Genomic DNA, 12,975 nt, shown 5'->3' with positions numbered 1-12,975 from the left:
AGTAGAGACGGAGTTTTACCATGTTGCCCAGGCTGGCCTTGAACTCCTGATCTCGTGATCCACACGCTTTGGCCCAAATGTCTTTCTTTTTAATTTTTTACTATTTTTAATTTTTATTACTTACTATTTTTAATATTTTATAATTTATTATTTTTAATATTTATTTATTTATTTTTAAAAAGATAGAGACAGGGTTTCACCATATTGGCCAGGTTGGTCTCAAACCCCTGACCTTGTGATCTGCCCACCTCGGCCTCCCAAAATGCTGGGATTACGGGCGAGAGCCACCGCGCCCGGCCTAAATTTTTTTTACGTTTTAAAAAGTTTTAGCTGAGTGTGGTGGCTCACGCCTGTAATCCCAGCATTTTGGGAGGCCGAGGGTGGGCGTATCACCTGAGGTCAGGAGTTCAAGACCAGCCTGGCCAACATGGTGAAACCCTGTCTCTACCAAAAATACAAAAAGTAGCTGGGCATGGTGGTGCATGCCTATAATCCCAGCTACTCGGGAGGCTGAGGCAGGAGACTCACTTGAACCTGGAGCAGAGATTGTGCCACTGCACTCCAACCGGGGCAACAGAGCAAGACTCCATCTCAAAAAAGAAAGAAAAAATTATTTCAACCCAGGAGCATAGATTCAAAGTGTCCTGAATATGCCCTCCCCCAAATGTCTTTTCATGGGTGAGCGGTTTATTTCAGACCATGGAATAAACAGCATAATAAATGAGACTTGCAACAGTGTGGATGAACCTTAAGGATATTCTGCTAAGTGAAAAAGACAACCTCTAAAGGATACCTACGTCTGATTCCTTTTATCTAACATTCACGAAATTATAATTAAAGAGACAGTCTGGGTGCGGTGGCTCACGCCTGTAATGCCAAGCACTTTGGGACACCCAGGTGGGAGGATGATTTGAGGCAAGGACTTCAAGACCAGTCTGGGCAACACAGTGAGACCTTGTCTCTATGAAAGAAAAGAAAAATTGGCTGGGTGTGGTGGTGCATGCCTGTAGTCCTAGCTACTTGCAGGGCTGAAGTGGGAGGATTGCTTGAGTCCAGGAGAGGGAAGCCTCAGTGAGCTATGGTGGTGCCATTGCACTCCAGCCTGGCTGATAGAGTGAGACTCTGTCTCCAAAAAAAAGAGCCTCAGAACAGATGAATGGTGAATGGTTGCCAGGTTTAGGAATGGGGGGAGGAGATGGGTGTGGCTATGACAGGGTAGCATGAGGCACCTCGTGATGATTACACAAGACTCCACATGTGATAAAACTGCACAGAGCTACAGACACACACACATAGAAATGAGTGCATGTATAACTGGTGAATTCTGAATAAGCCGCAGGCCCGTACCCACGTCAACCTCTTGCTCTGATATTGCGTCATAATCATACAAGACATTAACAACAGGGAAGGCTGCGTGAAGGGGTCACAAGTCTTCCCTGTATGTTTTTTTGACAACTTCCTGTGACTCAATAATTATTTCAAAATAAAAATTAAAAAATAATAATAAAGGGAGATACCAAGACCTTAGGGGGAAAAAAATAGCTCCCAAGAGCTTTTCGTAACACCACCGCCACCTCCTTTGTTACTGGTGAGTTGCTCTGACTGCCTTTTCTAACCTCAGCCCCTGCTGTCGCCTGGGTGCCCCCACACCCCATGTCCTCCACATACCAGTTTCCTCTATGATTCGCCTGCATTTCACAGCGTCCTGCTTGTTCACGTCTGTGGCCTTTTCTCTGTCGGGAATGGCTTTTTCCCTCCTCTCTGCGGCAAACTCCTGTTAGTCCCTTAAAGTTCTGTTCAGATACCACCTCCTCCAGGCAGCCAGCCTAGACCTCCAGGGCTGGGCTGTGTTCCCTCCTCCTCTCTTAAAGTGCTCATTAGAGCACTTTCCGTCACAGTCAACAAGGGCTGACTACAGGACCCCCGGTAACCAAGCATCTCAAATATTCTTCCTGGCACGCAGAAAGCTCTTGAGACCCTTTGCGGAATGAAAGCTGAAAGGTGGCTACTAGAAAAAGAAATAGTAGGTGTGTTTCCCCAATTTAACAAGAGGCCAAGAATCTGAAAATGGACGAGTGTGGCGACTCTCAGAGCATGGTCCCTGGTGCAGCACCCCGAACCTACCAGGTCAGAAATTCGAGGCTCAGGCCCAGTATTTTAACAAGTCCTCCTCTGGGTGATTCCAATGCCTGCTAAAGATTGAGAACCACTGGTTTAGTGGCCTGATCTCTGGTCTTAAGGCAGGTGGGTTTTTTTTTTTGAGAGGGAGTCTCACTCTGTCACCCAGGCTGAAGTGCAGTGGCGCATTCTTGGCTCACTGCAACCTCCGCCTCCCAGGTTCAAGTGATTCTCCTGTCTCAGCCTCCCAAGCAGCTTTGGTATATCTTCATCCAATATATACCAAAGATCAGCCACGTGGCAGACCCTGTGCTATGTGATGGGAGGTCTTGGAGAGCACGCTTACTCTCTCTCTGTGTTTCTCTCTCTCTCGCTGTCTCACAGGTGCACACACATGCACGTGTGCAAGCACACACACTTAGCTGGCTAATAAGGATGGCGAATGCTTAAGGCCATGGTCAGAAAATACACAGGGAACTGGGGGGCAGTGACTTGCCTCAGGAGGGAGGTCCAGGGAAGGGTTCTGGAGGGAGCACAGGAGCTCAAGTTGGTAGGATGGGGGAAGTGTGGGTTCAGGAGTGTGAAGCATATCCAGGCCAAGGCAAGAATACAGTCAATGGTCTGAAATACACACAGTCCCTTAAGGAAGCTGGAGTGGCCGTGTGTCTGATGCATGGCGCTGCAGGAGGCTCACAAGGTACCGGGGCCCTGGCGGCCACAGGGAGGGGGCCAAAGCTGTGCCATAAGTGCTCTGGAGTGGTGACAGGGTTTGGAGCAGGGGACAGGAATGGTCAGATATAGAAAGATCTGGCAGGGTGCGCTGGCTCACACCTCTAATCCTAGCACTTTGGGAGGCCGAAGCAGGTGGATCACTTGAGGCCAGGAATTCGAGACCAGACTTGTCAACATGGTGAAACTCCGTCTCTACTAAAAACACAAAAATTAGCTGGGCATGGGGACGGAAGCCTATAATCCCAGCTACTAGGGAGGCTGAGACAGGAGAATCGCTTGAACCCAGGAGGCGGAGGTTGCAGTGAACCGAGATTGCGCCACTACACACCAGCCTGGGCGACAGAGTGGTCTCAAAAAAAAAAGGCATAGAAAGAGCCCTCTGGCTGTTGAGTGGAGGGGGGACCAGAATAGGTGAGATGAAGGCTGGAAGCCCACTGTGGCGGCCTGGGCAAGACAGCAGGGAAAAGAGGAGGGGTGGGCAGCAGAGATGCTCAGGAGGAGGACTGCAGGGAGAAGGAGGAAGGGGACGTTCACAGGATGAGGCCCATGGCTCAGGCCCAAGGACTGGGATTGGTGTGGCTGCCCCGAACCAGAAACCTGGAAGCGGAGGAAGAACAGAAGGCACCAGGGCTGAAGGTAGCTGGGCAATCAGCTCAGCTGGAGCCAGAGCCTAAAGGGCCTTGAATGCCAAGTTTATCCTGAGGGCACTGGGGAGCCAAGGAGGGTTTGGGGAGATCTCTCAGGCTGCCAGGTTGCAGATGGACCCAAGGGGGCAGAAGAGAAGCCTGAAATATTTTGAAAACTGGGTAATGCTGGCAGCGTGGTCCGAGGGGCTTAGGGCTAGAGAGAGTTAGGTGTGTGCTTGTGCTAGATGGTGGAAGCTCTCGCCTGAGCCATGACACAGGCGTCAAGAGAACCGCAATCAAAATTCTGCTGCAAGGAAAGCCAACGATGGGTCCTGCACAGCCCAGCCCAGTTTAGCTCTAAAACATGAGACATAACCACCCCATGGGGCTCCTTTGAGGACCTTTGGGGATCCAGAAACCCCATAAAATGGCAAATAAAATTGTGGGGGGTGTGCATTTCCTGGGGAAGAAGGAGCCACAGCTTTTATCAGATCCCTTAACATGAAAAGAGCGGAGAGAGGCTGACCTTTCTGGGGATGGCTTGTATCTCACGTAGGTGGCGGAGCCGGGGGTGGAGAAGCTCCCAGAAGGCTGTCGGTAGGGAGGGACTCTGTCGGCCCCTGCTGGTGATACTGTGTAAGGGGTTTCTGGGAAGCTGACTGGCCTGGAAAGAGACAAGGGAGGAAGGAGTCAGGGGTGAGTGGGAGGGTACCCTTGCCCTGGAAGGACAGATATATGGACAGACAGACAGACCTTCCCTCGTCAAGCCACATCCCTTCTGCTATCCACCGCTTAGGATGAAGGGGAGGATGCTAGCATCGGGCGAGAGAAGCTGGGATGCCCCTGGGACCCCTCTTCAGGAGGCTGAGGCACGAGAATTCTGGAGCCACTGCAGCCGCCCCAACTACAGCTTCTGCAGTGTAACAGGGGCTGCCCAAGAGCATTCTCGCCTCCCTGCACCTGGGGACGAGACGCCCCTCTGCAAGTTGGATTCCTTCATTTTTTGGAAAATTTTTTTTATCTTTTAAGATATAATATCTTCAAAAGAGTATCTGTAAGTTATATTTGTCATCATCATCAAACAAACTCCCTGAAGCTTCCACCCAACCCTAGGACTAGAATGGTGGTGATAACATCTATCCATGGGCTCTCCCATTTCCCATTTCCCTGCCTCCTCCAAAAAGAAATCACAGCCGGGCATGGTGGCTCACGCCTGTAATCCCAGCACGTTGGAAGGCCGAGGCGGGTGAATTATGAGGTTAGGAGCTTGAGACCAGCCTGGCCAACATGGTTAAATCCTGTCTCTATTAAAAATACAAAAAAATTAGCCAGGCATGCTGCTGCGCCTGTTGTCCCAGCTACTTGGGAGGCTGAGGCAGGAGAATCCCTTGAATTTGGGAGGCAGAGGTTGCAGTGAGCCGAGACCATGCCACAGCACTCCAGCCTGGGCAACAGGGTGAGACTCTGTCTCAAAAAATAATTCACTGTCCTAAATTTTGTGCTTATCAGTCTCTTCACCTTAAAAAAAACAGTCTTAATTTTTGATCTTTTTCAGAGCTGAGGTATGGCTGAGTCTGGAGTGCAGTAGTGCAATCACAGCTCACTGCAGCCTGGAATTCCTGGGCTCAAGTCATCCTCCCACTTCAGCCTCTTGGGCAGCTGGGACCACAGGCGTGCATCATACCTGGCTAATTTGTAATAAATGTTTTTTTACAGAGCCAGGGTTCTACTATGTTGCAGCTGGTCTCTAACTCCTGGCATCAAGCAATGCTCCTGCCTTGACCTCCCAAAATGTTGGGATTATAGGCGTGAGCCACTGTGTCCAGCCTAAAAAAGCAGTTTTAATTTAACTTAATCGTCTACTTAGTATAGTGGATTTCCAGCTCAGATGCTGAGCTCCCCAGCATTGGGTCCTCAAACAAGAGCCCTACAGTGAAAGCTGAAGGGAAGGATGGAGGGAGGAAAATGGAGACAGAAGCCTAAGAAGGAAGGTCGAAAGTCTGAGGCGAGGAAGAGGATGGAGGAAAATAGTGTGGAGAGGGAGGTGCAGAGGACAGGTGTGGGAAGGTGGGGGTTGGGCAGTATTCGTCCCCTCCCCCCCCCCACCCCAATTGCTTACCTCTTGCTGTGCAGTGGCTGGGACTCCCGGAAGGGGACCATGGGGGTCTGCTTCGGGGGCCGGCTCAGGGACTGGGCATGGCCAGGGGTGGTGGGAGTGGTCCACTTGGAGGCTGGTAGAGAGTTATGGGATGCAGGCCCACTCCACTGCCAGGGAGCATTGCTGCGGTAGGGGGGCCGGCCCCCAGGAGTGATGCTTTCCTGCTCTGTCTTGGGCTCCGAGGTATTCATGTCATAGGTCTCCGGCCAACCCCTGGGGAGAAAAACTGCGTCACTCAGAAAGGCCCCAGCCCACCAGCACGTGGGCCTGCTGTCTAGGCTGGGTTTTCCTAGCCCAATACGAACCAGGATGACCTATTTTTTTTTTTTTTTTTGAGACAGTGTCTCGCTCTGTCACCCAGGCTAGAGCACAGTGGCATGATCTCGGCTCAGTGCAACCTCTGCCTCCCGGGTTCAAGAATTCTTGTGCCTCAGCCTCCTGAATAAGCGGCACTATGCCTGGCTAATTTTTGTATTTTTAGTAGAGAAGGAGTTTCACCACCTTGGCCAGGCTGGTCTTGAACTCCTGACCTCAGGTGATCCACCCATCTCAGCCTCCCAAAGTCCTGGATAACAGGCATGAGCCACTGTACCTGGGCAGGTATGGCCTCTTTTAAAAGTTGAGAGAATACCCCTTAAAATGGTCTGAAACTTACCAGCTCAGAGTCTTCAACCAGGACAGGACCCAAGACAGGGGCTCTGACTGCCTGGCCCTTTCCACCTCATCTTCTCTCCCTTCCTCCCACTCTCTCTGTACCCTCCCCTCGCTTCTACCTGACCCAGGCCACACGTCTGCCAGTGTCCTCCATGGACCTGCCTGGCCCCCCTTAGCGGTACTCGGGGCCAGAAAAGCAGATGTCCTCAGAATCAAAGGACAGTATCTGCCTTGTTCCAAAGACTCTTAAAGGCAGCTGGAAGAGAAGCAGGTGACCTACTTTGCAGGGTGGTTTAAAAAAAAGAAAAAAGCCATGAAATCCACAACCTTGAAATAGATGCAGAGAGGCCTGTGACTCCCTAGACCAGGCTGGCACCTGCACCGGGGTACTCCTGGCTTGAGATGGGGAGATCTGCCGGTGGGGCTGGCATTCTCCACTGCCACTGCAGTGCCGCATGGGAGGGGCCTCGAGCCCGAGGATGAGGCCGGGGCAGTGCTCGGAAAATCCACCTCCCGGCAGCTGTGAGAGCTGAGCTCAGAGGAGCCTTCCGCCTGTAAGCTCCCATGCCCCCATCGAGATGATCCTCTGAGGGGTCTCCTGAGTTTCCTGGAGCCACCGGTTCAAGGCCACCCAGCAAAAGATCTGGTGGATATGGTGGTTCAGAGGCTGCTATGGTCTGGATGTGGGTTCCCCCAGAAGTCATGTGTTGGAAACTTAACCCCCAATACCACTGTTGGGAGGTGGAGCCTAGTGGGAGGAGCTCGGGGCCCAGCCCTCATGAATGGATGAATGCTGCTATAAAAAGGGCTTGTGGGAGTGGGTTCTCTGCTCTTCTGCTGTCTGTGGACATGGTGTTCCTCTTCTCCAGAGGTCACAGTGTTCAAGGCACCATCTTGGAAGCAGAAAGACCAGGCCCTATCCTGCCAGTCACTAGATCTTGAACTTGCAGCCCCCAGAACTGTGAGAAATGTATTTCTGTTCTTTATAAGTTATTCCACCTCATATTCTGTCATTGTAGCACAAAACAGACTAAGGCAGAGGTGGATGTGCTGTGGCACCCAGGGCCTGACACACTGCATCCCTCAGTAGCACCATGGCTGGAGCCAACATGCGGCAGTATCTTCTGGCTGTCTCTTTGGATTGGCAGCTGCCAATATCTTACCAGGCACCAGGTGAGGAACAATAACAATATGAATGTCTAACAGAGCCTGCAGACATGCCAGGCCCAGGCAGAGGTGGGAACAGGTACCATCGCTGTCCCCAGGCAGGGCACACCTGCCATTCCTGCCTGCCTGGTGTCTCTTCCCACACCCCCTCTCCTGATAACAGGTGTTTGTTAATATAGGCTCTGGGCAGGGCTGATCCCACTTATTGGCTCCAGGTATGCGTATGTGACCCAGGCCCGACCAATCAGAAGCTTTCTCCAAGCCCCCACCCCGACACAATGACTAGCACAGAACTGTCATGTGCTCTAAGCACGGCCAGCAAGAGATAATGAGCATTAATTCTGGAACTGTTTTTGTTTGTTTTTTTGAGATGGAATCTTGCCCTGTTGCTCAGGCTGGAGTGCAATGGTGAGATCTCGGCTCACTGCAACCTCTGCCTCCCAGGTTCAAGTGATTCTCGTGTCTTAGGCTCCCGAATAGCTAGGACTACAGGGGTGCCCCCACCACACCCAGCTACTTTTTGTATTTTTCGTAGAGATGGCATTTCACCATGTTTCCCAGGCTGGTCTCGAACTCCTACTGACCTCAAGTGATCCAATCTCCTTGGCCTCCCAAAGTGCTGGGATTACAGGTGTGAGCCACCGCACCCAGCCCCCGACTCCTTTTTTTTTTTTGAGACAGAGTTGTTCTGTCACCCAGGTTGGAGTGCAGTGGCTCGTTCTCTAGGTTTGAGTGATCCTCCTGCCTCAGCCTCCTGAGTAGCTGGAATTACAGGCATGTGCCACCGTGCCCGGCTAATATTTGTATTTTTAGTAGAGACAGGGTTTCACCACGTTAGCCAGGCTGGTCTCGAACTCCTGACCTCAGGTGATCAGCCCACTTTGGCATCTCAAAGTGCTAGGATTATAGGCATGAGCCACCACGCCCTATTCTGGAACTGTTTTTGAAAACCATTAGGGAAAAAAATCTATTTCCACTGGGGCTGCTGCGCTGAGGGGACTTAAGTTCAGAGCTGTGGGAGTGGGGGTAGGAGACCGCCTGAGAATGACAGTAAGCATGGAGGTAAAGAGGGGACAGAGGCTCCTGGTGAGGGTGTCTGAGTCCCTGGATATGGCTGTGCCTAAATGCTGTCCCGTCTCCTAGTCTTGTTGGGTGTGTGAGCCAGTGAAGACTCCCTTTTGCTGCGCCATGTTTATGTTTCAGCCTGTTCTGTCGCTGGTACCCAGAGTCTTGGTCAGTACATCACCTTTTAGAGAAAAATAAACTGAGGCACAGAGAAGTTAAATGACCCATCCAAGGCCAAACAGCCAGTAAGGAGTAGAAGTTGGATTTAAATATTTAGTACATTGACTCCAAAGCCCACAACTTTAACCTAACTACCAGGACAATGGCCCCACCATACAGTGCTTTGGGAGCCTTCTTAGGTCCTTGACTTTTCCTTTAGTTAATTTCCAAAAAAAATTTTTTTTTTTTTTTTTGAGATGGAGTCTGGTTCCTATCACCCAGGCTGGAGTGCTGTGGCATGATCTCGGTTCACTGCAACCTCCACTTCCCAGGTTCAAGCAATTCTTATGCCTTAGCCTCCTGAGTAGCTGGAACTACAGGCATCCGCCACCATGCCCAGCTAATTTTTGTATTTTCAGCAGAGACGGGATTTCGTCATGTTGGTCAGGCTGCTCTCGAACTCCTGACCTAAGCTCCTGGGCAGTCCCAGCTATGTAGACAGCTCAGTCTGAGATAGGAGGATCACTTGAGCCCAGAAGTTCAAGGCAAGTCTGGGCAACATAGCAAGATCCAAAAAAAAAAAAACAAAAAAAAACTAACTAAATTATAACAATAATTAAAAGACAAAAAGAGGAAAATATTATTCAGTCACTTTGAAGGCAGCATGGTCTGGGGAGAGTGACTCATACCTATAATCTCAGCACTTTGGGAGGCTGAGACAAGAGGATCACTTGAACCCAGGAGTCCTAGACCCCGTCTCTTAAAAAAGAAAAAAAAATTAGCTGGGTGTGGTGGCATGTGCCTTGTGATCCCAGCTACTTGGGAGGCTGAGGCAGGAAATAGCTTGAACCAGGGAGTCAGGGGTTGCAGTGAGCCAAGATTGCCCCACTGCACTCCATCCTGGCAACAGAGTAAGACTCTGTCTCAAAAAAAAAAAAAAAAGAAGGCAGCATGGAGTGGTAGAGCCAGGGCTACAGGGCCATACGGCTGGCTCAGATCCTAGCCCTTTTATCACCTACACTAGTGTGGGTGAGGAATTCTCTCCTCAGAGCCTCAGTTTCCTAATCTGTAAGATGGGGCTGGTTGTGAGCATTCTCTGAGCGTTAGCAAAGTCTGCACATGCCAAGTGCTTAGCAAATCAGAGCTGATACAGTTGCCTCCTCTGGCAGATTCTAAGGACAGTCTGCCTGGTTTTCCCACAAACAGAAGCAAAACCCTTGCTTCCACTTTCTGAAATCCAATCAAACCCACCTTGGGGCTCTGGAAAAGATTTTGCCCCAGCTCCTCTAACCTCCTGCCTTCCATAGTGATCTGAAAATGACCAGCCTCTAAATTGCAAGTGCTCAGCAAATAATGAAGACTCCTGGGCCCCACCCCAGATTACATGCATCAGAATCCCCGCTGAGGCAGGGCCCAAGGATCTGCATTTGACTGAGCTGCCTGTGAGGATGCTGACACACAATACCACTTGAGAAGACCTGCTTAAAAAAAATTTTTTTTTTTTTGAGATGGAGTTTTGCTTGTTACCCAGGTTGGAGTACAATGGTACGATCTTGGCTCACCACAACCTCCGCCTTCTGGGTTCAGGCAATTCCTCTGACTCAGCCTCCTGAGTAGCTGGGATTACAGGCACTTGCCACCATGCCCAGCTAATTGTTTGTATTTTTAGTAGAGACGGGGTTTCATCATGTTGACCAGGATGGTCTCGATCTCTTGACCTCGTGAGCCACCCTCCTTGGCCTCCCAAAGTACTGGGATTACAGGCGTGAGCCACTGGGCCCGGCCCCAACTTTTTTTTTAAGACAAAGTCTTGCTCCGTCACACTGGCTGGAGTGCAGTTGTGCGATCTCGGCTCGCCACAACCTCCACCTCCTGGGTTCGAGAGATTCTTCTGCGTCAGCCTCCCAAGTAGCTGAGATTACAGAAGCCCACTGACCATACCCTGCTAATTTTTGTATTTTTAGTAGAGATGGGGTTTCACCATGTGGTTCAGGCTGGTCTCGAACTCCTGACCTAAGGTGATCTGCCCACCTTGGCCTCCCAAAGTGCTGGGATGACAGCCATGAGCCCCTGAACTGGCCAATATATTGTTAATTGGGGATAGGGAAAAAAATAGCAAGATACTATACAGAGGTATAAAGTGCCAGTCTCTGTATTACTATTTGGTTTTATTTGTTTCATCTTTCTGAGTCTCACTGTTACGCAGGCTAGAATGCAGTGGTGCAATCACGGCTCACTGCATCCTTGACCTACCCGGCTCAAGTGATCCTCCTACCGCTACCTCCCAAGTAGCTGGGACCACAGACATGTACCACTACGACTGGAGAATTAAAAAAATTTTTTTGGTAGAGACAGGGTCTCCCTATGTTGCCTAGGCTGGTCTCAAACTCCTGGGCTCGAGTGATCCGTCCACCTGAGCCTCCCAAAGTGCTAGGATCACAGGCATGAGCCACTGCGCCTGGACTTTATTACTACTTTAAATATTTGCTTTCCTGCATAAGGTATTTCTGAAACTGGGAGCGGTGGTTGCTTCCGGTAGGTGAAACTGGAGGATGGGGGTAGGAGGCAGGGATGCCCTGTTACGTCATTTTAATCCTTAAAAACAACTGTACTCCAGCCATTGCACTCCAGCTAGGGCGACAAACAAACAAAACACACACAGAAACTCCAGCCTTGTGACCTGGGAGTAGGAGGAAGAGGCCATGCATTCTCCTCAGTGCCTGAGAGCATGAGGTCGGCGTGCATGCCATGAGGCCTGGCTGGTGGCAGCATGGGTGCTTCTGTCCCATTCTCACTGTTCCCCTCAGAGCTTACTGCAACAGACATTTGAGCCAGGGGTGGCATCAAGAGGCTGGAGAGCCCAGAGCCGGGGTTATCAGCTCTGCAAATGAGGTCAGCTACACACCTCTGCATTTGAACAACAACAAAAACCACCCAAGTCCCAACGCATGCCTGTTTCAGTAGCCTCGGTGTAAAGGGTGCAGGAGGGTAAGTCTTCCTCCTGAACAGGGCAGGGAGAAGAACTTGTCTTTCTGTTGTACTCTCCCTGGCCCTGTCTTCCCAAAGCTGGAGAATCCCAGACTTTCCTTTGCATTTTAGTTTGTCCCTACCTGCATGTTTGGGGTGAGAGTCACGCGACGGGTGAGCTGGCTTGTCACGGGCACACGTGGGAGTATGTGGAGAGGGTGCATGTCCTTCCCCGAGGAGCACAGCCGCCAGGGCACTTGCCTGTGGGGTTATCTGGCCTTGACTTGCCCCTGCAGAGATCTGAGCAGGTGTGGCTGGGCCTTGGCTCCAAGCAGAGGAGCAAGGTGGTAGGGGAAGAGGGCTGGGACCAGGAGACACCTGGGGTGTGACCAGAGTCCTGAGGCTGAGCCATTGGGGGTGTGTGGGTAGGGGTGGCCACACCCTCAGGCTCAGGGTTTGGGCCTGCCCAGAGCAAGTACGGCTCAGGAAGGTGAGGGTGGGGAAACCACTTGCATGCCTGTGTATTAACAGCTCGTGGCTTTCAGAGGCCACAGAGTATCATGGAACAGGCCGACCTGGATTTGAATTCTGCTTTGCTGCTTACTAGCTGTGCAACTCTGCAAAGGGACTTGTTTGCCCTGGGCCTCAGTTTTCTCATCTGTAAAGTGGAGATCACACCAGCCCTGGTATGAGCCCAGCAAAGTCGTATGTGAATATGGCACTCATCATCACCACAATTTGTGCCCTCTCCTCGGCTCAATCTGATGCAGTCGCACAGGCCCTCTTTCTGGTCTGTCACCCAGCCGAGGGCCTTTGCTCTCACTTTCAGGCCTTCCCGGACCACCATGTCCATGTGGGTTATGTGCCCTTCACATACCTCACATCCAGTATCTCAGCACTAGTGTCTCTCGAGTGCCCCCTATAGGCCAAGTACTATCCCATGGGCTTTTTTTTTTTTTTTTTTTTTTTTGAGAAAGCTTGAGTGCAGAGGCGTGATTATAGCTCACTGCAGGCTCAACCCTGAGTAGCTGAGCCTACATGTGTGTGCCATCACAACTAGCTAATTTTTAAAAATTTGGGCTGGGCGCGGTGGCTCACGCCTGTAATCCCAGCACTTTGGGAGGCCGAGGTGGGCAGATCACATGAGTTCAGGAGTTCGAGATCAGCCTGGCCAACATGGTGAAACCCTGTCTCTACTAAAAACACAAAAATTAGCCAGGTGTGGTTGCATGCCTGTAGTCCCAGCTACTCGGGAGGTTGAGGCACAAGAATAGTTTGAACCCAGGAAGCAGAGCTTGCAGTGAGCTGAGATCATGCCACCGTACTGCA

The 12,975-nt window shown here is 50.9% G+C and overlaps 1 protein-coding gene across 15 annotated transcripts in view; it reads right to left on the bottom strand.

The window, feature by feature from the left end:
* SIPA1L3 (signal induced proliferation associated 1 like 3) overlaps positions 1-12,975 on the bottom strand; it is a 323,626-nt gene that overhangs the window by 60,200 nt on the left and 250,451 nt on the right. For all 15 annotated transcript variants that reach the window (XM_078359226.1, XM_078359222.1, XM_078359228.1 and 12 more), the window contains 2 exons: positions 5,596-5,847; positions 4,003-4,140 (listed from right to left, as the gene is read on the bottom strand). In XM_078359226.1, the coding sequence (XP_078215352.1) occupies positions 4,003-4,140; positions 5,596-5,847 (390 nt within the window). The remainder of the gene's footprint in view (positions 1-4,002; positions 4,141-5,595; positions 5,848-12,975) is intronic.

The sequence above is a fragment of the Callithrix jacchus genome, chromosome 22 (assembly GCF_049354715.1).
Source record: "Callithrix jacchus isolate 240 chromosome 22, calJac240_pri, whole genome shotgun sequence".
In the NCBI taxonomy this organism is placed as follows: Eukaryota; Metazoa; Chordata; class Mammalia; order Primates; family Cebidae; genus Callithrix; species Callithrix jacchus.
Note: the sequence above shows the minus strand (reverse complement) of the source record. Positions and strands in the feature narration are given on the sequence as shown.